Below are 25,856 nucleotides of genomic sequence, written 5' to 3' on the forward strand. Positions count from 1 at the left end.
AAGATGGGGATCCAAAGGGTAGGGACACATCCCCATGTAATAGTATCTTATAGCTTCAAAACCAACAACCAAGAAGAGGTCTTAAGCAAGAATGCCCAAGAAACAATTTCCACAATTTCATTGTAACCTTTCAAATATAAATTTACTCATATGAGTCTTACAAGTAGTGTCGATTGATATGCCATAATATCTAGAAAGAAGAGAATGAGTCCAAAAAATGCGCAAATACCAATAACAAAGAACAACTAAAAAAATTGCAGATATATGCAGAAATAATCTTATAATCTTCCTTTACAAGAAGAATATCGGAGTTGAGGCAAATCAATTGCAATAGGTAATGAAGGATATTGCTTTGGCTAGAATTAATTCACACGACCATTCCATCCTTGCTTAGATATCTCAATAAAATATAGAGAATCATACAACTGCCATTGAATTGCTTAAATTAAATCGACCAATATATAACAATAAGGAGTCTAATAGGCATTTTTAGTTTGCTTGATTATCATTTTTAGTTTGACTTTTTTCATGTAGCCTTCACCTATTGAAGCCCATGCAAAGTAACCTATTCATGAACTAACCTTTATTTTAATATTACTAGTAGTGAGAATGACTCTTATTTATTAAATCCTTCCATCTGCTTGAAATGATTTCAAACCTTGAAATACTCTTTGTTTTATACATCCATGTGAGTATTGGTCAATATCAAACATATAGTGTTAATTATTCCATTAAAAATCCATGGATACCTAATACTGTAGTACATTTTAGATTGCTACTTTGGTTGGAGTTAAGTTTTCAGCTTCAGGAGTGCAATAAAATTTAGTGGGTTAATAATCGAAACTAAACATAAATCATATCTATTCCATTAAAGTTTTCATTAAACCACTCAGATATTGGTCCACTACACACAGAAAATGACATCTTGCTGAATCACATCAGTAGGGAATCTCTCATTCACCTCTAGGTCCGACAATTATCATAAATGCTACTATAAAAAGGAAACGTTTTTATGCCTGCAATTAAAAATGTACTGAGACATGAAAAATGATAAATAATCCCCACGTAGAATAGTGTAGTAGGAAAAAAATACATACTGCCTGCATTTTTATTGAAAATGAATCAGAAAGAATCTGAAAAGAATGAGCCAATAAAAGGTTGTCGATCGAATTAAGTTGTTTTTGAATAATCGCCAGCCAATCTGAGGCCAGCTTCTAAGGAAACCCCTTCTAGTGCTACAGCATCGAGTTGGACATAATTAATACTCATCAACATGATGAATATCAAAAGGAGTGTTATGACTCTGTCAGCTTATAACCAATTGAGGAAAATATATTTTGTTTCCCCACTGAGATATAATCTAGTTGAAAGTGACTGCAAATGAAACTACTGATTAAAATACCCAAATGACGAAGCCAAAACTCTGAAAAGCCCATCAGGATTGTCAGCATGAACCTGCATATACAAAGGCAATATATTTCAGAAAAGGGAAAATACTAATTCATATATATATGTGAAAAAAAAAGACTCCTGCTTAAAATATAGGTGGGGCATTAAATCTAATGAAATTCCATGCAATTTGAATTATCACCCAATGGCCTGAATCCTCAAGCACGTGCATTTGAACCCCAGCCCCTTCACTTGCAGCCAATTCTTCTGCTGCATGTATTCTCTGAATGTCTTCGTGGGCCCATCTGTGGAGACTTCTCTCTGCTCTTAAGAAATCTACATGTACACCCTCTGGAACATTCTCCACTACTTGCCTGGGATTCACAGAGAAGTAAACTTAGGACTTATTCCCATGCCGAGGCAGAGGTTAAGAAGTTCAAACTGGGTGAGGATCAAAATGCATGTCCAATAAAAATGATTGAAAAACTAGGTTAGTCGGTACCACAATTTTGTGTTTTCATAAGATCTATACATTTCCGCAATCCCTTGCAATTCAAAAACCCATTGAAATCCTGTTATTGCTGTGCCAAAAGAGTTCACTGGTCGGAGGCTTGTGGTGATCCACTGTGACAAATTGCACACATTGATTTGTGTTTGTTTGATCAGATATGAGTCATCAATTTTCCAATAAGAAAGAGTTATTATACACTGACATCACAAAAGACAAAATATGGTCTAGAACCCCGAAAGGGCATTCATAGACAGGCTGATTCACTCACACATCAAGACACATATTTCAAGGCCAAAAACATCCAATAAAAAATATAAAAATATATTTTATCCGAGTCAAAGTTTAGGATTAAAATTTGTCATTTGAGTAATTAATCTCTCTGTTTGCAAAGAAATGTCAGAGTTCTGTTATTACATGCTTCAAAACACTCTTCTAAGGAGGTCTAACAAACTTAAACTGATTTAAAATTAAATACACAACGGAGTTAAAATTTTCAATGGAAACGCTCAGTCACGGATACCTGAGCAATCTCCCTAGAAAAGCCATTCTGAACAAGGGTGTCGATAACATAATGCTTCGATGCAACCTGTCATATAACAAAATATTCAATACCGTTTAATGATAGGAAAGTTGGGTGATATTCTAGCACCAATCATACTGTACAGAAAATAATAAAATCTAGAATCTTTTAGACTGTGTTTTATCTCAAACTTAGAAATCACATCATAACCTTTCACCTAGATCATGCCAACATCGACATGAAAGATTAACCAGTTACATTTCATATTTTATATATTATAAGAATATTAGCAGAGCAAATAAAATGCTTAGCCAATGAATCACTTGAGCAAAATTATTCCATAGACTAAAATGTTTTCACACAAAGACTAGAATCAAGTTGTCAATTCATTACTAGCATGACACATCAAATAAATTATTAAATTCCCCATTATTTACTATCTCATCTTTTACTTAATTCTCAATTGTCACATTTTCTCTACTAGAAAGCTGAAAAAAGGTTGTCTGATTAGGCTGGGGTCCCATGGAGGGGGGCTTCCTTTAGGAAAATTTTAAAGCTGCTGGTCCCATGAATTTTGTAGTGTAGTGCAGGTTAAAAGTTTAAGCTCCCAAATTTAAGGAAGCTGGTGGTCTCATGAATATGTGCAGTGATAAAAACAAGTAAAATAAATTCATTTTCCCTCCAAAACTATTTTTTAATAGAAATCTAGACTTAGATATTTGACAAATGATAGATAACATGCCTAAGCTGGTGGGACAATTATAGCCCCACCCCATTTTTACCTGCTCAAATATGAAAAACTAAAAAGTAGGAGCTTCTATTATTTAGGAAAAGATTCCAAATAATCCCGTAGCAAAATAAAAAATCTTCATGCCCAGGACCTCCTCTTCCTTAAAAGCCCCTCCATGAGACCCCTGCCTTAGACTCGAGATAAGAAGTCTCTACACCTAAAATAGGTGCACACCTACAAAATCTACTACCTGTCCAATTTCACGGAATCAAAAGTTATCATACAAGAGATAGAATATTGAAGCTGACTAATCTAACATTGCTGCCCGCAATTCAAGGCATTCCTGCATAATGTGTCAGAGACTCAGATGTCAATTCTGTCTAGCTTAATAATCCAATAGGATAAAGTAAGAAAACTTGAGAAAGGATCCAAGATAACATGATCTTAGCTCATTCAATTTCTTGAAGGAGAAACATGTTCAGGATTCATGTCGATAGGCAAAACTGAGATTAGTTAGTAAATTGTCAGATAGACAATGTCACTGACCTTGAGTATGCGACACAGATACAATAGAAACACAATGCAGGACGGCCGATTCACCTTTGCTCAGCATCCCATATTTACAGTCGAATTTTCTTTATGGTAAATACAAACAAGTAACAGTTATGAAAGTTCAGAACAAACAGAAAATTTAACCAAATGATTCATGACACAAGCTAAAAGAAATATTTAACCCAAGAAAAGCATCTGACAAGATCAAAATAATTACACGTGTTCACTTAGAACAAGCATAACAGGACCATTTGTCATTAGTTGCAGACTCCTTTATCAATGTTCAGACAAAAGTAAAGGACTAGTATCATGGGTTAGCCTATGCTGGAAACTTGCCAAGATACTTTCCCTCACTCTCTCAAATGCAGGTTTCCCTGTAACAGATGCATTTTGAATTAATATGCCTGGATGCCTTCCAATTATGCCATTTGGCCATAATTGCATCTACTTAAGATGCAGGTAAGGTCAGTAGTCTTATTGAATGGTGAGAAATTGTAGCTCTATCCCCAGAAGATCTAGAAAACAGAAACAAAAAGATAAAGAAGAAAATGAAAAGGAAAAAATACTCATTATTAAAGAAGGCAAAGCAAAATTCCTTTTGAAGACCATTCATCCTTCTTTCATATTCGGAGGCTTGTTGGCAGCTTTGTGCTGTAGGTTATATTTGGGGAAATTTCAAGGGTTTGTAAAGCAGATTCGACTTTGGAGATTCTTGACCCTTTTTGAGCTAAAGAAATGATTAATAATTTCACTTAAGTTGTCCAAATAACTTTATGTTAAATTCGTAAAAAGACAACTTATGTTTTATTATTAAAAGTTGTTTTTTTAAAAGAGGGTTATTAAAGTGTCGCTAGGACTAGGGTCCAATAATAATGTTGATTAGAAGGACAAGTTTCTATAAACTTATTAAATTATTTTTTGGAAAGAAAAGGAAAAGAAAAATATAATATTTAATTATAATTTTCTCAAGTGCCTATATTAGGAGAAGATGAGCATTGGAGTAGGTTACAAATTTCTAAAATCAAAACTCCAAATTTTTGAGATAAAAAATGTATATTGATTTTTATTCCCTATGATGAAAACCCTTTTGGTAAAATAGATTTGAGGACAAATCTCTTCTATTCATATGAGTAATTCCATCCAAAAATTGCTAATGTGTTGAACATTGATAGAAAGTTCCCAATTTGGTTGTGGTTATCTGTGAATTTTTATATTAGTTGTACTTCTTGATATAATTATATTATCTTTTTCCATAACTTTTTTGGTTGTACCATTTCGTACTTGTTGTACCGTCTGATGCTATAATTGCAGCCTTTAGGAAGGTCTGTTGTACATTTTTTATCGACTGAGTATTCGTGTAAGCTACCACTTCAAGTCGCAGAGGAATCACTGCATTATATTTATCTAGTTTAAATCTTGTTGAAACTGCCATTAATGAGCATGCACTTATACTAAGGGAGGTGGGGAGGGAGTCGGGTGACGCAGGGTATCTTGAATGCGCCCTTTGAGTCAAATTATTGTCATTTGTCAAATTTTGGTTTCTTTTGGTTTGATTGAGTCAATAAGGTCATATAAGACCATTGTGGGACATTTAAGACCATTATCAAAAGATTTGGGTGATTAGATGTCAAAAATGCAAAAATTGTCAATGTTGCTCAAAAAGTTGTCAAGCAATTTTGTCCAAAAGTGTCAAAATAGTGTTTTGTTAAAAAACTAATCAAAAGGTGGTTGAGAACATTTGGAATTGATGGTAAATGTATAAATGTACCCTTTCAATTGGAATTTTATGTTTGGAGAAGTTTGAATGAAAGAGATACATCATTTTTCACTACTTTTTTCTTGTAATTTCTGTGAAATCTGACTGTAATTTGCATTGCACGGATTGACATAGATTGATATTGGCCTGAAACCAATTGGAAAAGTTGGAAAGTGTTGTCATATTTCAAATTATTTTTGTTTGATTGATTTTCATTATGTTTTGTGAAAGTTATGATCAAATTAGTGGTTGCCAGTTCCAAATTTTTACTATTTTACAGCAAGAAACTTGCTTGGTACGGTTTTGTTATGGTCAAGGGCAGGCATGGGGATGATGTATCTATAAAATACGTAATTTTTGGTTTTCGTTTGGAGTCGTTTCATTGAGTTTTGCAAAAATTAGAGCATATTTGGTGAAAATAGTCCCAAATCCTACCTAGGGTTTCCAACAAGAAAGAAAAATTCATATCTTTTGATTGAATCCTTAAAAATTGATATAACTTGGTGAAAACCTTCTTTGAATTTCTGCCCAGGTTTCCACCAAAGGAAATTGAAAAAATTGATCATATGTGTGTGAGTTATGCAAGATTGTTGTGGGAAGACTATGAAAGAACCTAGGTGATTGAGGGTTTGATGAAATAATGCATTGTTTTTAATTGTCCAATAGGAGTAATGGTTTGTGGACCTTCAAATGACTTGGTAAAGGGCTTGACAAGCCATCATTGGCATACGATTGATCAAGATAAATGAATATGCATCTATTAGGCTTAAGGAGTAATGCCCCTATAATGATGAACTAGGCTTGAATGTGTGGATCCATTGTGATAAGACTTGATTATTGTCTTCCTCCACATTTTTGGTATCAGAGCCTCAAAGGTTTGGGAAAGTAAGCTTTAGAGCCCAAAGATTTGGGCAAGGGAAGTTTTGGAAGTTTGTGTTTTGGAAGGATGGCTCTTACTAAGAAGAAAGATGGGTAAAAGGCATCAACATTGTTAGATACATTGTTCAAAGTGGCAAAGAAACTACAAGAGGAAGAAATGACAAAGAGGCTACAGGAGGAAGAAATGGCAGCCGAGAAAGAAAGCAAGTTAGCAAAAGAAAGATTATTCTGAACTACTTGCAAGTCCAAAGGTAAATGTTGTCAAGTTGTGGTTTCAGATATCTGCATGGATAATATAGTTTTTGAAAATATGGTAGATAAATTGGGTTTGGAAAGAATACAACACCCCGCGCCCTATTCAGTGACTTGGCTTCAAACACGTATCCAAGTAATTGTAAGTGAACAATGTAAAGTTGAGTTTCACATAGGTAATTATAAGGATGAAATAGTTTGTGATATTATGCATTTGGATGTATGTCACCTCGTGTTTGGAAGGATGTAGTATTGTAGCAGGTCAACGAAGCATAACAGCAAAAATAACACATGAGTTGGAAAAAGATGGGAAGAAATATGCATTAACAACCTTGAAGGGTGAGTGCATAGGACTTGAAAGCTTGTTGTTAAGAAGATAGATATACAATAGTACGAAGCAAAGACAAATGAGGTAATGATTGAGGTAACAAATTTTGAAAATACCATGTTGGAAAAACTAGTTGAAAAAGCAGTGGAAGAAATTTCTTTTGAATTTGCTCAAACTAATGAAAGCAATAAGGGTGATGTTCAAGAAGAGGAAGTGACAACACAAGAAGTTGTAGAGGACTCAAGGATAGTCCAAGGAGAGGAGATAGTTATGGAGGGTAAGGAGATAACATGGTTCTCAAGAGAAAAACTGAGAGTTGAAAATGTTGATGTCAAGAAGAACAAAAGAATGGATGAGCACTTCAAAAATGAAAATGAATGGCTGAGTAAGGTTGAGGTGATGCCAAAGATTTTGGGGAATAATGAAGAGAAAATAATGCATGGCAAACAATATGAGGTGGATGATGAAGTGAAGTATGAAGAAGAAGAATATGATTTCTTTAATATGTTTGTTTCTTGTGCAGGTAACGAAGACAAAGTAGATGAAAGAGAACATAAAACTTCAATGGCAGTCGAAGCTAAAGTAGAATGAGGCGACAAGCTACTAACCATGGGTATATAGTGCCAAATTGGCCTTGGCTCAAGAAGCATTTTGTTGCACCAAAAAGTACAAGTGAACCAGTTGTAATGAATGTAGTTGAGATCCAGCAAAAAGAAGACAATGCAAGCCTGCAAAGGACTTGAAAGACAAGAAAGAAGATTCCTATTTGAGGTGGAACTCAAATTTCTTTTTCGTGGGGAGTATGACGTAGGGGCATCCTGAATGCACCCTTTGAGTTAAATTATTGTCATTTGTCAAATGTTGGTTTCTTTTGGTTTGATTGAGTCAATAGGGTCATATAAGACCATTGTGGATCACTTAGGACCATTATCAAAAGATTTGGGTGATTAGATGTCAAAAATGCAAAAATTGTCAATGTTGCTCAAAAAGTGTCCAAAAGTGTCAAAATAGTGTTTTGGTAAAAAACTAATCAAAAGGTGGTTGTGAACAGTTGGAATTGATGGTAAATGTATATATGTACCATTCCAACTCGAATTTGGGGGTTGGAGAAGTTTGAATGAGAGAGATACATCATTTTTCACTACTTTTTCCTTGTAATTTCTGTGAAATTTGACTGTAATTTGCATTGTACGAACTGACACAGATTGATATTGGCCTGAAACCAATTGGAAAAGTTGGAAAATGTTGTTATCTTTCAAATTATTTTTGTTTGATTGATTTTCATTATGATTTGTGAAAGTTATGATCAAATTATTGATTGGAATTTCTAGATTTTTACTGTTTTACAACAAAAAAAGTTGTTTGGTATGGTTTTGTATGACCTGATATGGTCAAAGGCAGGCATGGGGATGATGTATCTATGAAATACATAATTTTTGGTTTTCATCTGGAGTCATTTTATTGCGTTTTTCAAAACCTAAAGCATTTTTGGTGAAAACAGTCCCAAACCCCGCCTAGGGTTTCCAGCAAGAAAGAAAAATTCATATCTTTTGATTGAACCCTTAAAAATTGATATAACTTGGTGAAAACATTCTTTGCATTGTTGCCCAAGTTTCCACCAAAGCAAATTGAAAAATTTGATCATATGTGTGAGTTATGCAAGATTTTTTGTTTCATGTTGTGGGAAGACTGTGAAAGAACCTAGGTGATTGAGGGTTTGATGAAATAATGCATTGTTAAGAATTTTCCAATAGGAGTAATGGTTTGTGGACCTTCAAATGACTTGGAAGGTCTTGGCAAGCCATCATTGGCTTAAGATTGATCAAGATAAATGAATATGCATCTATTAGGCTTAAAGAGTAATGTGCGTAGAATGATGAACTAGGCTTGAATGTGTGGATCCATTGTGATTGGATTTGATTATTGTCTTTCTTTGCATCAACAGGGGAAGCAGGAAGCGGGGGTGAATCAATATAAGACAATCTTCTACTTATTAAAATTTAACAACCACAATAAAGAAATCACATAAGATTTAACAATTAGGAGATAAGATATATGTGGAAACCCTTACAAGAGAAAACCACAAAGAAAGACTGCTTGGATCTACTATCCAAATCTAACCACAACAAAAATAAAATGATCTTACAATATATGCAAGCATTAATCGACTAGAGAGACCGATTCTGACTTACAAAGTTTGTAGGCACCAAGCTACTGGACCCACCAATCCCCACAATTGAGCATCAACTCAGCAAGAGACACCAATCTCTTCTTTTAGGAGACACCAACCTCTTCTAGAAATTTTCACCATTCGGATGTTACTTCTTCAATGGATGATGAAAATATTTTTCTACACTTTCACACTTCACAAAATCTGCTCTGCTTTGTATTTGAATGATAAATCATTTTCTCACACACTACTTACAAACATGATTTATCTTTTATACCCCTTTGGGCGCCAAAATCAATTACATAAAACACATTGATCGGCCCTGTAAAATTATGATTTAATGTAAAATTCTATGAGTTGACTTCTAATTACACCTCTTGCAAAACAATAAAATTCCATGAGTTGGCCTCCAATTACACTTCTTTCAAGTCATGTGGCTTGAGCATCCATTGTCAATGTACCATTGGTTTTGATGCAGGAGCATCCCCGGTCTTTGAGCAATCTTGCATCAACCAAAAATATTTCCTTCTAGTTTAGTTCTTGTTTAGTTCAATGTGCAGTTTTATGTGTTCTTACCGATTGGTACCGGTAGTTGCTTGCTTTTCGTGGCAGATCTTATTTTCGGTTGCCAGGCTGGTTCATGTGCTTAAGTCCAGATTTTCAGTTCATTTGGGTTCTTTTCCGGTCAGTTATTGCTTCCGGTTGACTGTTTCTGGATTCCGGGACATTTCTTCTGCTTACTGGTTGGTTTTCCTTCATTATCGGAGCGATTCTTGGCTTGTGGATCTATTTTGGGTCTTGTTTGATGTTTTTGGCATGTGGCTGACCTTCCTGCTGAACCGCACTTCTTGGTTGTTATTTTTCGGAAGGATTTCTTAATTTCTTAGGGCCGACCTAGTTACACGTTTCATATTCCTGCATTGATAAATGTAATCTTATGAGGCCGACCCAGATATGTTCCGGTGGGTATAAATATATTATTATGTAATCACTTGTAGGGGCAAAGGAAGTAGAATTGAGAATAAGGATCGAGATTCGCATTTAGTGATTCGGTTGATTCTTAGAATCCCGGTTGGATTGTATCTGGCTTGAAGCCTGCATGTAACCGGTTAACTACAGGATGTTCTTTGATGATTATATGATGACAACCGAATGGTTGCCGAAAGTTCTAAAGCAATAATATGATCTGTTTATGTAATCTTGCTATGTTTTCTGGTTGCTTTCGTTGTGTTACTCTTGCTGCATAAGCCGATCAACTCTCTTTTGAGGGTTTCACCGGTTATGGCTGTATCAAGTGGTATCAGAGCTAGTTAAGAACTGGCTGGTGGAAGAGTTGTTTGCGAACATTGAGGCATTCCTTTGGGTGGACAGATCGCCGATTGGAGACAGGTTGCGCGTGTGTTCAATAGATCACCAAGGGGAGGCAATTGAAACCGGTAGTCAGATCGTCGAGTTGAGGTAGTTCACCGGAGTGGAAGAGGAGATGCCGCCTAGAAGGACAAACCCCCGAAGGGTAGAGCAGATGATGGAAGACTTCAAGAATGAAGTGAGGAACGAAATTCGAAACGCTTTGGTTGGTTTGCGGAGAAACCCTGAATCTGAGGATGAATATGAAGAAGTCGGTGAAGAGCTTGAAGAAGAGGCTGAAGGACCAGAAGATGAAAGAGAGGAAAGATTCCTGAGAGCAGTGGTGCAAGTGAGTAAAGTTCATAAAGTTGAAGTTTCCAACTTTTCCGGAACACTGAACCCGGAGGATCTGATCGATTGGATCGGAGAGTTGGAGATTACTTTGAGTTTGAGGATATCAAGGACCCACAGAGAGTGCGGTTGGCATAGACTAAGTTGAAAGGGCATGCTGCCTTATGGTGGAAAGAATTGCAGAAAGACAGAGTGGAGAATGCGGAAAAGAAGATCACCGGGTGGAGACAGATGGTTGCAAGATTGAAGGCCAAGTTCATACCGGGAGACTATGAGTTGGAATTGTTCAAGAAGTTGCAGAACCTGAAACAGAGAAACATGACTGTGAAAGAGTACACTGAGGAATTCTACAAGGTGATGATTAGATTTGGACATAGAGAGATGGATAGAGAAAAGGTGGCGAGGTACATAAATGGACTTGCATTTAACATTCAGGATGAGATGAGCATGTTGAGGGTTTCCACAATTGAGGAAGCTTACCAGTATGCTTTGAAGGCTGAGGAGAAAATGAGAAGAAGACAACCAAACAGAGGGAAGTAGAAATTCAAGGGGCATATGAGTATAGAAAGGCAGAGTGTTGAGGAAGAAACAAAACCTAAGTGGAGTAAAGAACCGGAACAAAAAACACAGAGGAAAGGCAGTAGCAGTACCGGTAGAGAATTCCCTGGCAAATATTTCAAGTGTGGAGAAACCGGACAGATTCTATGAATGTAAGTAGGGAATGGCAAGAAGTTGTGTGGCAAATGAGGAATCGGAAGGTGAGGGTACCGGATTTGACTGTGCACTGGAGCAAGGAGAATCCCTTATGTTCAGAAGAAAGGATACCGGATCTACTAAGAGGAAGAGTCTTTTCCGGACTGTGTGTAATTCAGGTGGCAAGTGTTGCAAGGTTATTGTGAATACCGGGATTACTGATAATTTAGTATCTGAGGAGATGGTTGTGAAGCTTGGATTGAAAAGGCTTGAGCATCCTTGTCCTTATGAGGTAAGTTGGTTACAAGATGATCAAAAGATAGAAGTAAAGGAATAGTGTTTGGTGAATTTCAATATTGGGCCTTTTAGGGATGAAGTTTTGTGTGATGTTGTATGTATGAGTGCTTGTCATGTCTTGTTGGGAAGACCTTGGTAGTTTGATAGAGGAGCTATTTATGACTGTAGAAGAAACCTAATCACTATTGAGAAAGATGGGTAGAAGTTCACTTTGACCTCTTTGAAGGAGAAAGAGAAGGAGGTGAAGAATCTGAACCTTGGGAAAAGTTGCAGTACTGAGAAACCGGTGGTAGAGGTTATACTGGAAGGTTTGCAGAAAGATCTGATAAAGCCGGTTGCAGAGGTTATACCGGAGGGTGACATGAGTTTGCAGAAGGACCTGACAGATAAACCTGATGGACAGACGAAACTGGATGACAAAAAGCTTATGGAGACAAACCAAATGAAGTCTTGTGGCAGAAACAAATAAGAGTTGCAGAAGAAAGAAGGCAGTAAACAGAGCCAATGTACAGATTTGAAGCAAAGGAAGAGAAACAAAGAGAGTCAGGGGTTAGAGAAGTCGGTTGAGGCACTGGAGGAGCTAAAGTAGAGGTTGGCAGATAAAGAAGATGTTTGGATCAGAAATGAGCATGGGGTCTTTATTCCGAATCCTTTTAGATGTTCATGAGTTGCCTCTCATGAAACATCTTTTTCCTACCTGGGGTGTCTTATGCAGGAGCATCCCTGGTCTCTGAGCAATCTTGCATCAACCAAAAATATTTCCTTTCAATTTAGTTCTTGTTTAGTTCAATGTGCAATTTTCTGTGTTCTTACCGGTTGGTACCAGTAGTTGCTTGCTTTTCGTGGCAGATCTTGTTTTCGGTTGCCAGGCTGGTTCATGTGCTTAATTCCAAATTTTCAGTTCATTTTAATTCTTTTCCGGTTAGTTATCGCTTCCAGTTGATTGTTTCTGGGTTCCGGGACAGTTCTAATGTTAACCGGTTGGTTTTCCTTCATTACCAGAGTGATTCTTGGCGTGTGGATCTATTTTGGGTCTTGTTCGATGTTATTTGGCGTGTGGCCGACCTTCCTGCTGAACCACACTTCTTGATTGTTATTTTCTGGAAGGATTTCTTAATTTCTTAGGGCCGACCTAGTTACATGTTTCATTTTCCTGCATTGGTAAATGTAATCTTATGAGGCCGACTCGGATATGTTCCGGTGGGTATAAATATGTTATTATGTAATCACTTGTAGGGGCAGAGGAAGTAGAACTGAGAATAAGGATCGAGATTCGCATTTAGTGATCCGGTTGATTATTAGAATCCCGGTTGGATTGTATCTGGCTTGAAGCCTACATGTAACCGGTTAACTATCGAATGTTCTCTGATGATTATATGATGATAACCAGATGGTTGCCAGAAGTTCTAAAGTAATAATATGATCTGTTTATGTAATCTTTCTATGTTTTCTGGTTGCTTTAATTGTGTTACTCTTGCTGCATAAGCAGATCAGCTCTCTTTTGAGGGTTTCACTGGTTATGGCTGCATCAGGTTTCCTTCAACTTAGGCATGAAAAAAAGTTTGCACTAGCATATACTTCTCTTTCTCCCGTTTTTCTTGCTCCTACTTCATTTTCCAAACTTTTGCAGCTTCTTCCTTTTGTTTAGCAAGCGTATCCACTTTCTTGTTCTATCTAGGAAGTTCCACAAAACCACTTCTACAAAAACATACTATATGACCAAATTTGTTGCACTTATAACATATGACATTTTAATCCAATAAAGAACAAATGAATTGTGGTTTTTATCTAAGAACGTAGAAGAACTCTTGTTTTTGTTCCACACAATTATTTCTTGCATTTGTCCTATACTCTATTGCCTTATGACCAAAATGATTACAAGAAAAACAATAACCGAAGAAAGAATTTTGGAGCCTGGTCATATGAGGTTGTATTGGAGGAAATGTTCTTCTAAAACCCTTGTCTTTTTGAGGAACGCCATCTTCATTCTTCCTATTGCTTTCATTCTCGACAATCCTCTTGAGTGTATCTGTATAGCTTTTAGTTTTTTTTGCATTTGTCCTCTTTGGTGGTTCTATCACCTTTGGATTCTAATCTTCTTAAGTCCTCTGATTTTCTTCATAGCCAAGACCAATCTTAATGAACGGTGACCTTTTGCCAATTGATAATGTCATCTATAATTTGAGTACTCTTCTCAGACTTCAAGCTTTTCTTCAGCAAATTAGCTGTTTTCTCCAGTTCCTTCCTCAAGGTAACAATTTCAAACTCAAGCTTCTCATAGTCTTCTTCCTTTGTCTTCAGAGGAGTTCTCACCACCTCTTCAATCCTCAATGCCTCTTCTAGTTGAATCTTCAGGTTGATGATGATCTTTTCTAATTCCTCAAAGCTTTGTGACATTTTTGCTTTTAAATCACAATCCTCTTCATTTTTCTGCAGCTGCAATTTTTGTTTCAAATTCTTTTTCATAAGCTTCTTGACCTCACTTAGGGCACAAATGAGTTCTACAAGATTCACTTCCTCAATTTCAACATCTTCATCCTCTTCTAAATCCATCTTTTCTTTCACACAACTATCTTCACCCTTCATGACACCAACCTTGTTTCCATTGTCATGAACAATTTTTTTTTCTCAATCACTATTTAAGACACTTTCATCACTCTCTTCAATTCAGTTGTTGTCCCTTTTGGAGTAAAGGCCTTTCTTGTGTTTGGAAGTTCTTTTTGTATTGATGATGTTTGCTCCCTTTCTTCTTGTTATGATCTCCTTCATCATTATTACCATCATTTTCTACATATGGACACTTAGCAACAAAATGTCCTATTTTACCACTATTGAAACATTTAAATGGTAGCTTACCTTTGTATTTGCCAAATCCTTTTTCCAGCTTTCTCACAAAATGAGCTTGGACTCTACATCTGACTGATTGCTTAATTTAGGTTCTTTATTCTTCACCTTCTTTGAAGCTTTCAAGGTTGCTTCTCTTTTTGATGGCTTCTTATTTTCAGTCCTCATTTCATACGCAGTGAGGATCCCATGCAATTCATCCATTGCTAATATATTCAAATCCTTCATTTCTTCAATGGCACAAACTTTGACAACAAATTTTAAAGAGAGAAACCTTAACACTTTTTGCACAATCATTGAATCTTCAACCTTTTCACCAAGTCCTCTAATGGTGTTGACAATTTCATCTGCACAAAGGAGATATGCTACAATATTTTGTTCATCTTTCATTTTCAAGCTCTCGAATTGTCTTCTATGGGTTGGGAACTTAGTCTTCTTAACTTTATCATCATCTTCGTAGATGTTTTTAAGTTTGTCCTAAATTTCTTTTGCTATGTCATTGTGCATTACCTTGACAAACTCTAATTCAGACACACCACACAAAATAGCATTCATAGATTTTGCATCGTTTCACTAGCCTTCTTTCTAACCTAATTTGTTGGTGAAGATGGAATTGTATATCCATTCACTACTAATTGCCAAATATCAAAGCCAAGAGCCATTAGATAAGTTCGCATCCTTACGTTCCAAAATGCATAGTTTGTTTCGTCAAAAAATGAAGCTTTGTTTGAGGAGAAACCTTCTTGACTAGCCATTTGTGCTCCATAGATCTACCTTCTAGCGATTAGACTATTTCTAAACGAACCTGCTATGATACCAACTGATGAGAACACACTTATACTAAGAGTGGGGGGTGAATCGGTATAGGACAATCTTCTACTTACTAAAATTTAACCACAATAAAATAATCACATTATATCCAACAATTAGGAGACACACGATTAAACCCTTTCAGGAGAAAACCACAAAGAAAGACTGCTTGGATCTACTATTCAAATCTAGCCACAATAAAAATAAAATGATCTTACAATATTTGTAGGCACCAACTCGTTGGAAACATCAATCCCCACTTACAAAATTTGTAAGTGCCAACCTATTGGAGACACCAATCCCCACAACTAAGCACCAACTCAGCAAGAGACACCAATATCTTCTTTTAGGAGGCACCAACCTCTTCTACAAAATTTTACCTTCTAGATGTTGCCTCTTCAATGGATGATGAATATATTTTTCTGCACTTCATACAAAATCTACTCTACATTAAATCTTCTCTTCTCTATATTTGAATAATAAAACATTTTCTCTCACACACTATTTTGAAACATGCTTCACCTTTGTATAACCCTTAGGGTGCCAAAATTAATTACATAAAACACATAGGTAGGCCTATAAAATTAAATCATAATTATAAATTCCATGGATCGGCCACCAACTACACCTCTTTCAAAATAATAAAATTGCATGAGTTAGCCTCCAATTACACCTTTCAAAATAATAAAATTCCATGAGTTGGCCTGATTAAAGCCAATCTAACAACAATCTCCCAAGCTTTGACATCAACAACCTTTGTCATCAATGACAATATATCCAACATTCTCACTTTGACATCAATGACCATATTTCCAACAATCTCCCTTCTTGAACAAAACACACTTTGACATCAATGACAACATTTCCAACAGTTGTACCATTTAAGGTATTGTCATACCTTATTTCTTATCACATATTGTCAAGAGTAGCTGCTAATACCATCTTTGGGCCATACAAATTGAATTCTCAGTTGAGCATACACTTCTATAGGAGTTGTACTATTTATACTTCTGTTGCAATGAAAAAAGTTTGGAAATTGCTAGTTCTGACGACCCTTGTATATTGTAGCCTTACCAATCTTTTTGGGTATAATACAATTGAGTATTGGCTACAAGTTAACAACGTATGCTATATTATTCATCTTTTCTCTCTGTAAACAGAAAAACATATATCTTAAATATTATTTTGAGTGTTTCAATTAATTCTTGCATATTTCAATAAGAACCGATTAGAGATATGATCCATGGACCAGCGCTGCCCTATTTGATCAAGGAGAAAGCAGAAGAATCATGAAGTGTGAAGTGTTGCCTTGTCCGGAGGAAGTTCCTCCCTTGGCCTTTTCTTCCTTCCTGGAACCCCGAGGTTCCAAGGTTCTTTCCCTTTGCCTTCTCCTGTTCTCCTTCCCCGGAACTCCGAAACCCTGAGGATCCGAAGTTCCTTCTCTTTGCCTTCTCTCGCTTTTCCTTTTCTGGAACCCCGAGGTTCCGAAGTTCCCCCTTCGTTTTCTTCCCTGGAACTCTGGAACCCTGAGGTTCCTTTGCTCAGTTCTGCCTTTTCCTTGCCTCCTTTTCAGTTCCCCGGAACTCCGAAACCCCGAGGTTCCGAAGTTCCTTTCCCTTGCCTTCTCTGGAGTTCCCTCCTAGGTTTTCTTCCTTCCTTTCTCCGGAACTCCGGAACCCCGAGGTTTCGAAACTCCTTCCTTAGCCTTCCCTTTCTTCTCTCCGGAACTCCGAAACCCCGAGGTTCCGAAGTTCCTTCCCTCTTTGCCTTTTCTCTCTAGTTTCCTCGGAACCTCGAGGTTCCAAAGTTCCTTCCTTAGCCCTTTTTTCAGTTCCCCGGAACTCCGGAACACTGAGGTTCCGAAGTTCCTTGCTGCGTCTCTTTCCTCTTCCCCAAAACCCCGAGGTTTCAAAGTTTCTTCCTTGTCTTCCCCACTTTGGGAACCCGAGTTTCCGAAGTCCCCGGACTTCTTTCCGACTGGCGACACTTCCGGATGGCGTGATCAACACTCAAAGCTTTCAATGTTCCGACAACTTTGTGACTTGTGCACCTTCTTTTGTGGAGCCACAGGGGTGCATTTAATGTTTTTGGTAGGATTTCCATCAAGGGAGGTACAAGGCCATGCTTGTTGTGGTGACTTATGTCATGTCTACATACTCTGAAGGGTTGCCTTTTGTGGGTATGGCTAGGTTCCTTGCATGTACAAAAGTCAAGTGCATGCACTTCCCTGCACTCCGAAACTGACATGCAGGGGTCATGATCACTCTTGTAACCATTTTCTATATAAGGCTATTAAGCCTCATTGTAAAGGGTTCTTTCCCTGCTGCCTTGAGCTTTCCTATGCTCTTTCTCTTCTCTTGAAGACTTGTAATTATTTTTTGCATTTCTGCAACTGTAAGTTTGGCCTTTGGCCTTTGAATGAATTGAAATTACATTCTTGCCTTCCTTCAACTTATGCATGCTGTGTATGTTTCCTTACCTTCATCATAAGTGTATGTTTTGTGGCTCTTCTCTCCATATATGCTGCGTTAACTTGTTTTTATGAGTGTGACTTGTGGGAAACCTTCTCCCCTCTTGGCATTCAGTGGATTCTAACCTTCATACATGCATTGGGATCACTCATACAACTAAAGTTTGTGCATCTCTTGGGTGTTTCAGTTAATTCTTTGTGTCATTTTGGTAGGGAGAGGGACAATCTCTTCTTGGTGCATCACCTCCTTTTATTTCAAGCATTTCTCTCTTCCCTTTACCTCTGCAATTTGTTAGGATAGGCTTAGGAGTTAGTTTTGAAGTGTTGAGTTGGTTCAACACCTGCACCTGGATTGAGAAGGAAGCCGACATTCTTCAGAGATCCAACCCCCTTGCGCAAGGTCCCACACTTCGGGGTTGTCTCCATGTTTCACAAGGTTGCTGAGTTGATAGCTCAACATGGGTGCGAGCTTTTGTGATAACAGTAACATCTTCAAATTCTATTGTGCTAATCTGTGTAGTTCACTGTCAAATTTAACATTGTTTATAATTGTTTTAGAAGGCCTACTGCTAGAACTACCATCAATCATTTTCAATTATAGCATTATATTTAATCTGGAAGGCTCACCACAAGAATAAGCATATCTTTACTTCCAAATTTTGTAATAGTTTGCTATATTGAGTTGTGTGTCTTGCCACCAACAAATCTATTAATATAATATTATTCTAATCTTTTCACATATACTCTCACCTTGCATGCATAAGGATCTTCATGATCAAAAGGTGTTAAGGCTCTCATCAAAATACTTTCGAATCCCTAGCTGGAAGCCTTCACAAAATGCATAATGGAGCGATCTCTGTATGAAGTCGAGTTGGGAAACCACCTGGATGTCTAGCGATTTCGCCCAAACCTTTCACATCTAGGGTTTTCGTCCCAGAGCGCTACAATCTGCGGAGCAAGCAATAGTCTAATAAAAAATGTTGTGAATAATGATGCCCTCAACTCCTCGACACTTTCCCATATAGCTTTGATATGATATTGTAGTGTCATAAAATTGCGACCCCTGCAATTTTAACCACATTCTGGGTCCTCACCTCGGCGACGACATCTTCTTCCCCAACCGAGACCTATTTTTTGTATTCTCACCCCTTCACCCTTCCTCCTTCATGTCCCGTGTCTGCTCTAGACCCTGTCCAGGCCCCAAAATAGGGCAGGACAGGGGCGTGGCGCCCTTGTCCCCACCCCTTAGGATGGCCCTATGTCAGGTTTGCCCGATCTCCTATGCACAATTTGTCTTCGGGGTTTGCAATTCCTCTTTGTCGGCCTTTGGTGGTTGAAAATTAATCCTTGAGGCATGTATAAAAATGAATTCAATACCCTCATTCAAGGGGACGGGTGAAATAGATGATAAGGGATAAGGAGCGTAAGGAGAAGATACAAGATTTCAAGGTCATCATCAAGCATTCAAGTCTTGTTCATTCATCCATTGGAGCAACATTACAACATTCATTTGCAAGCATGTGCGTGTTAGGGTTTTGTCATGTTACATGCCATTTCATACAATATTTGTGGTTACATTCAAGAAACAAAGCAATCATCATCAACAAGTTGTAGATCTACAAGGTAAACATCTCCATTGTTTACATTCAAGCATTTGCAATTACTTTCTTTCAAGGTTGATTCGTCAACCGGGGTTTGACTGAGGCAAACCCCTATCCACAACCATTCTCCCTCTCTTTTTTGTGTGTAGGTTGCAGGTGCGCAACTGTAATTGTAGGTTTGGGCTTCATTTGTAGAGACGAAAGAACCCTTTTCGTTTCGCGGATTTTGTGGTGGACCATGTACATTCTCGCCACGGTCTCGACGACTTTTCTCCAAATTTGCAGGGCAGATCCGCATCAGTCTAATTAGCTCAGATCTGAAGTTACAACACGATCCCGAACTGGTAGCTCCTCATTTCACTCATTTCCTCTCTCTTTTCCATAGTCAACAAGTCAACTTTCTAATTTACAAAAGAGGGTAAATCACACTTCAATCGCTTGCAATCCACTCAGAATTCACATCCTTGTTTACCTCGGATTTGGATCTAGCGGATTCAAGTCCCTCTTTTGAATGTAAAGTTCCTCCCAAGTGAAAATCATCATAGTGGCTTCCTTTCTCTCTCCTAGGTGGGGAATCACTAGGATCCAATTTTCCACTTTACAGATATGTATCGGTATTTTTAATAAATATAATATATTTCTTTCTCGAGCTCCACCAAGGGATATTAATATTGCCCTTATATAAATGCCGCCAACTATTGCAATTCAACTTTATAATTAAGCACTCAAGTTAAAGTATTATATTTGGACAATAATAAGTCTCCTTCAAAAATTCTACTCCCTTCAATAAAGTGGCCCCCACACAATTAATCAAATATGAATTATGGGTAAGTTTATAATTTAAAGCTCCCCTTCTTATTTAATTAAATAATTTTATTCCCTTATTAATAAAATTTGCTCTAGCCTTCGGGAATAAAATAAGGCTAGCAAGTTAATATTAAATTGTGCGCTAGGCAATGGGGGACATTACAACCTTAGATGACATCCTATTAATGCATGTTAAGGGGCCTATATAACCTCCCCATCAACATTCTTGAAGTCATTTGTAAAGAATTTTTTGGGTTAAGTACATTGTTGCTTGAATGTGTTAGAGGTGATTGTTCTACTTATGCTCAATAATGTCCCAAACAGGTTGAAATTTTTTCATATCTCCCATGTAACAGTTCTAGATGACCTCCTTGGCCTTGTCCATGGCCTCATACAAGTACCCCATTGGGTTTTGCTCCCCATCCACTAAGCACAAAATTTTGACTAAAAGTTTTGACACCTACAAAAATTTAACATTGCAATTAAAAATAAATCTTAAAAAATTGAACAATATCTAGTTATCAAAATTTAGAAAAAGAGAGTTTAAAGGATACAATTTAAAATAGAAATTTGAAGTTGTCTTGATGATCACAACAATGGTCTTCATAAAGATGTGATAAAAAATGGTCTCCATAACTCTCGCTATTTATATTCTTCAAATAAGAATCCACCAATTGTTGGCTCACAAAAATCTGCTTCAAATGTGTTAGCAAATCATAAATGCCCTGGAAGGTGATGAAGGTAGTTGCAAAACGTGTAGCATTTGGTCACACAAGCTCCTTCTCCTTGGTGTCATCTCTCATCAAGCTGAGCACCCAAGGGTGATTGTAGATGTACACACACCTTCAAATAACCTGGAAATTAATACAGAACACAAGCATTCAAACTTGACACTTCAATTTTCACCTAGGAAACCAAAATATGGAGGATAAACCAACTTGGTAGATTAGTAGTTCTAATCTCTACCTATTGTATTACTTGTGATTAGTACAAATTGGAGGAATTATAACTCTAATGAATGCTTCAACCATATCTGCCTCTATGTGAACTGTGTTACAAGTGCGGTTGTTGTTGCACCAAAAGATCGACCTGTTAATGCCTGATACAACCACTAGACTTATAGAATCCACAGGAGGCGGTTAAGCCATGTCACAAACCTGAGCGTTGCGCTGCACAACACAAGGAGACCAAGGGCGCACACCTTGCAACAATCCCCCCCAGCGCAAGCGAGGGGTTTGAACCCGTGACCAAGCTTTGATACCACTTGCTACAAGTGCGGTTGCCGTTGCACCAAAAGATTGACCAGTTAATGTCCGATACAACCACTAGACTTATGGAATCCACAAGAGGCAGTTAAGACATGTCACAAATCCGAGCGCTGCGTTGCACAACACAAGGAGACTAAGGGCGCACACCTTGCAACAAACTGGATTTATGCTTTAGGTGCTCAACAATGGTGTCCTACACTTTAATAATCCCAAGAAGCCTGCTTGTACTGCTAACCTCCTAGATGTGGCATAGTCCTACGAATGGGAAGCCTCCAAGACTGGAAATGAAGAGTCTAAGTTCATGTCCTTTCAAATTCCCTAACTATTTGTAGTAGGCAGTCCTCTGGCCTAATTGTCAAATTGATTTTTTTGAAACTTCTGATTCAGTTTGTTACTCGGTTTATTTTTTGTGTTTGAATAGGTTTAGGATAGGAACAGAAACCACAAATATAACACGGAATATTATTCTTTAACTTGCTATTCATTCACAGCCACCAATGAACCAGTTACAAGTAAAATTTAAACAACACAATGCTGGGAAATCATTAACAGTAAATATTACTTGAGTTTCTTCTTCTTTAATGTAAACATTACAATGTCATTGCATACCCATTCACTGCTCCAGGTTTGATATTGTTTTCTGGGCACATTACCAGCATTCACAAGCCCTTGTCTCCACTTCACAGCCCTGTACGGCACACACCCAAGCAAGTATGGCTCACACTAGGGAGTTCTGACTATACAGCACCTTCCCAAATGGTATACCAGACCTGTACGTCCTGGTTCCAAACTATTTCCAGACCTGCACTAATCGCTGCTAAGGGTTTCAGACTCGTATGGCCTCTCCCAGGCATTCTCCAGCAAGTACGGCATCCTCTAATGTGTCTCAGATTGGTACGGCACCCCCTTTCAGCTTGTACAGCTCACTTGCTGTCATGTACGACCCAATAAATGGCTCTATGCAATCCTCAAATAGTGCGGCCAGCAGTGTAGGAGATAATTCAAAGATTTCACTTGTATTATTACCTCCAAACTCTCTAAATCGAATCCCCAGGCAGACTAAAACTCATTCACCTGGAAGCTGCAGAATATCTCCAAATCAAACCCTCCTGGCAACTGGATATTAGCGATCGCGACTATCACAACTTCTGATTTATCTTGAAGCTCAAACCAAAATCCTCCTGACTGTCTTTCAACAGCAAAGAGAATGCTGACATAGAGAGATTTCGTCCTCTAGGCCCAATAATCAGATTTCCAAGAAATCCAACAGCATAACATTAATCTCATCTAAAGCACCCTGAAAGTGAGCTCTTCAATCCAATTTATAATTTTTTCATAAGAGCCCACTCACTTGTCTTGTCAATGTGGGATAATAAAACACTTTATTATATTTTATCCCTCTTTATGTGTGCAATGTACCTTTAAAAATGAAAGGGGACATTTAATATTTACGACTTAATACTTTATTATCCCACTATAGTCATTTATTAAATAAAGTTAAATATTTAAATTTAACTTTATAACTTGCTTTAAATAATAAATATTAAATGACTATATATGTCTGCCAACCTCCAAATATTAACCATGAAATCTCTGGCACCCATTGAAGATCTGGATCACTCTAAAGTGACTTACTATAAATAGTAAGTAAGCCAAAACTGCATCAAATCACCTCAGAATGGTCTGCAACTGAAAATGCCTAGGCGAAATTCCTCCAAGATCCCTTTTGTGTCTTGGTTAGCCTACGGGACCATGAGAAAATAGACTAACGACAAATCATGAGCTAACTGGCTAGAAAGGGGACATTACACTATTGTCTACACCATTGCAAATTCAATACTTGCAACAATAAGAAATTGCCATGGTATTTTTGCATTTGTTAAGGTATTTTACCATTCATAGAGTTTTAAATGTTCACTGCAATGTGTAGACAACTATCTTGGTAGATAGACAATCATCACAGTAGATAAGCAAACATCATTATGTATTCACAAATTGCCGAGATGATTACACATTCACCAAATGCTTTTGCCAAGTGGTGAATTCATCTTTCGTAAAATAGAAAGTACTTACATGTTTTCATATTTTGAAATAAAAATACATTTTCTTGTTCATTAATTCACATTAGTCTTTTTTAGATCACTTGGTACATATTGGGGCTTTTAGGATATAACTAGTAACATAGGTTACAACAATCACTAGCCCAGACAACGATAGATCCATGAGATCATATCCCCCTTTGTGAGTGACCACTTAAGCACCTCAGGCTTCCATTTGTACATAGGGTTATCATTTCCTTATTACAAATCAAATCACAAGCCTAGATGTGCATTACCAATTTTCTCATTGTTTCAAGAGGACCATCAGCCTTGGAATTATAAGAGATATTGAAAGGCACTTCTTGCCTATACCCACAATCATTGATTTGGCCTCTTAACCCAAGCCATCTCTTGAAGACATCAATACTCTCAACATTCTCAACATTCGTTCTTTTGTGGCGGTAGAAAAGGATGTAAACTCTTGTTTTGCTTCTGATTCAAACATTGAATCAGTGCCAGCTACAATTTTGCTCTACAACATCTTTCCTTATTTGGCATTGTTGTTGACCCATTTTAAAAGATGCCTTCCTTACAAAAGATTATATCTCGCTCTGTGGATTTTGTACATTCTTTGTCTAGGGTTTAACCTTTTGAGTTTTCCCAGCCCTTCTTATTTTACACTTATTGCCTCCTAGTTGCACAAAATTTGTTCTGAGTTGTTGGGGTACCTTTTGAACTCCTGATTAGCTATTTCAAATTTTTGGAGTCCAATTGAGCTACTTTGGTAATCTGTAGACATAAGTATAATTCTGTAAATTTGTGACATTCTATTTTCAAATGAACCTTTTGATATTTAAAGCTAGAAATCCTATGGTTTTCAAAAATTTTAGTGTTGATGACATTCTATTTTCAAATGAACCTTTTGCTATTTAAAGCTAGAAATCCTATGGTTTTCAAAAATTTTAGTGTTGATGAGATGTTTACGAGGGAACTGCACAAGTTGAATTTATCAGCTCACATTAAGAAATGTCCCTGAAATCATTGCTTACAAAAATATTAATAATACCTGCTTAGGCATTTGACATAGTAAAGAAATTAACTCGGCTGGATGGTCCTCACCATCTCCACCAGCATGAACTTTTCCAGGAGTTGCATCCAAAACCCATACCTTCAAATGGAAGAAATAAAAGGTACCAATTGTTAGAATGGGACAAAAGCCTGTGTAACCTCAATTAGTAATTATCAAGCTCTTGCCTATTAAATGAAATAATGTCTTATGTATGCTAAGTTCAAGAGCATAACAGTCTTTTGAATTTTCATTTTCAAGTGACTGCAGAGATTCTTACCCTAACCGGTCGGGCAAGAGGCTTTGCAGCCTGGTCTGCCATGCTCAAGGCAACTGCACAATTCCATCCTTTAATAGCTTATATTTCAATTTCATGATGAGAATGCTTTCCAATACAAAAAAAATAAAAAATTAAAAACATGACACACATTCCAAATTATAGCTTCTCTAGAAGCTAGTGTAATTGAAAGTGAAACATCCATCCTTCTATCATATCTTCCTGAGTAATATAACTCTTTTAATTCTGCATCTAACTAATTATAACTCCATTCAATATTGTTTTTTTTAAATCCAAAACCTTATTTCAGGCAATACGTTGGGAAAAATATTAATCTTTGGGGTGTACTTACTAAAACAAACTTGTCTACAACCTGGAAGAATATTCAAAATGATGGTTGATGACTGACCTTTTCCTCCAAAGCTGTGACCGACCAGCACACGGGGAGTAAGTCTAAGTTGTCCAACCTGTGTCATTCAATTTTTTAAAAATTAACACATTTTTCAATTTGAATTCTGCAATAGTGAACTTATAAAATTATTATATGTTTTAGAAATAAACGAGGAGATATGGCCATCTTTGAAAAAATACATATAACATATATTTTTCAGGATACTGCATTGAGAGACAGGTTCAGACGTTAGTTACAATTCAGTAGGTAGTCAAAGACTATATTTTTTAAGTAAAAGGTACTAATTAGTATCTAGTAGATTCTTATTGCTGCTGTGTTACCTCTATATCTTTGTAGGCCTTTAAATTCTAGTTCTTCTCCCTGATCAATCAGTAATACTTGGAAAAATAAAAGGAATACAAATGATTAAATAGATAGGTAGAACATTTAGATTTTAAGTTCCAAATGGATTTTTAGTTTTTCAGTATTGCCATTGCACTTTTCAGAC

The 25,856-nt window shown here is 37.1% G+C and overlaps 1 protein-coding gene across 3 annotated transcripts in view; it reads right to left on the reverse strand.

The window, feature by feature from the left end:
• Positions 1 to 1,076: 1,076 nt before the first annotated feature.
• The window catches only part of LOC131072196 (uncharacterized), a 197,698-nt gene continuing 172,918 nt past the window's right edge, over positions 1,077 to 25,856 (reverse strand). For 2 of the 3 annotated variants that reach the window (XM_059207365.1, XM_059207363.1), the window contains 7 exons: positions 25,367 to 25,424; positions 24,961 to 25,028; positions 24,681 to 24,782; positions 2,421 to 2,486; positions 1,892 to 2,013; positions 1,592 to 1,763; positions 1,077 to 1,455 (listed from right to left, as the gene is read on the reverse strand). In XM_059207365.1, coding sequence (XP_059063348.1) covers positions 1,387 to 1,455; positions 1,592 to 1,763; positions 1,892 to 2,013; positions 2,421 to 2,486; positions 24,681 to 24,782; positions 24,961 to 25,028; positions 25,367 to 25,424 — 657 coding nt within the window. In that variant the 3' untranslated portion in view covers positions 1,077 to 1,386. The remainder of the gene's footprint in view (positions 1,456 to 1,591; positions 1,764 to 1,891; positions 2,014 to 2,420; positions 2,487 to 24,680; positions 24,783 to 24,960; positions 25,029 to 25,366; positions 25,425 to 25,856) is intronic. The other variant, XM_059207364.1, reaches the window with a different exon arrangement.

Source organism: Cryptomeria japonica, chromosome 6 (assembly GCF_030272615.1).
Source record: "Cryptomeria japonica chromosome 6, Sugi_1.0, whole genome shotgun sequence".
NCBI lineage: Eukaryota > Viridiplantae > Streptophyta > Pinopsida > Cupressales > Cupressaceae > Cryptomeria > Cryptomeria japonica.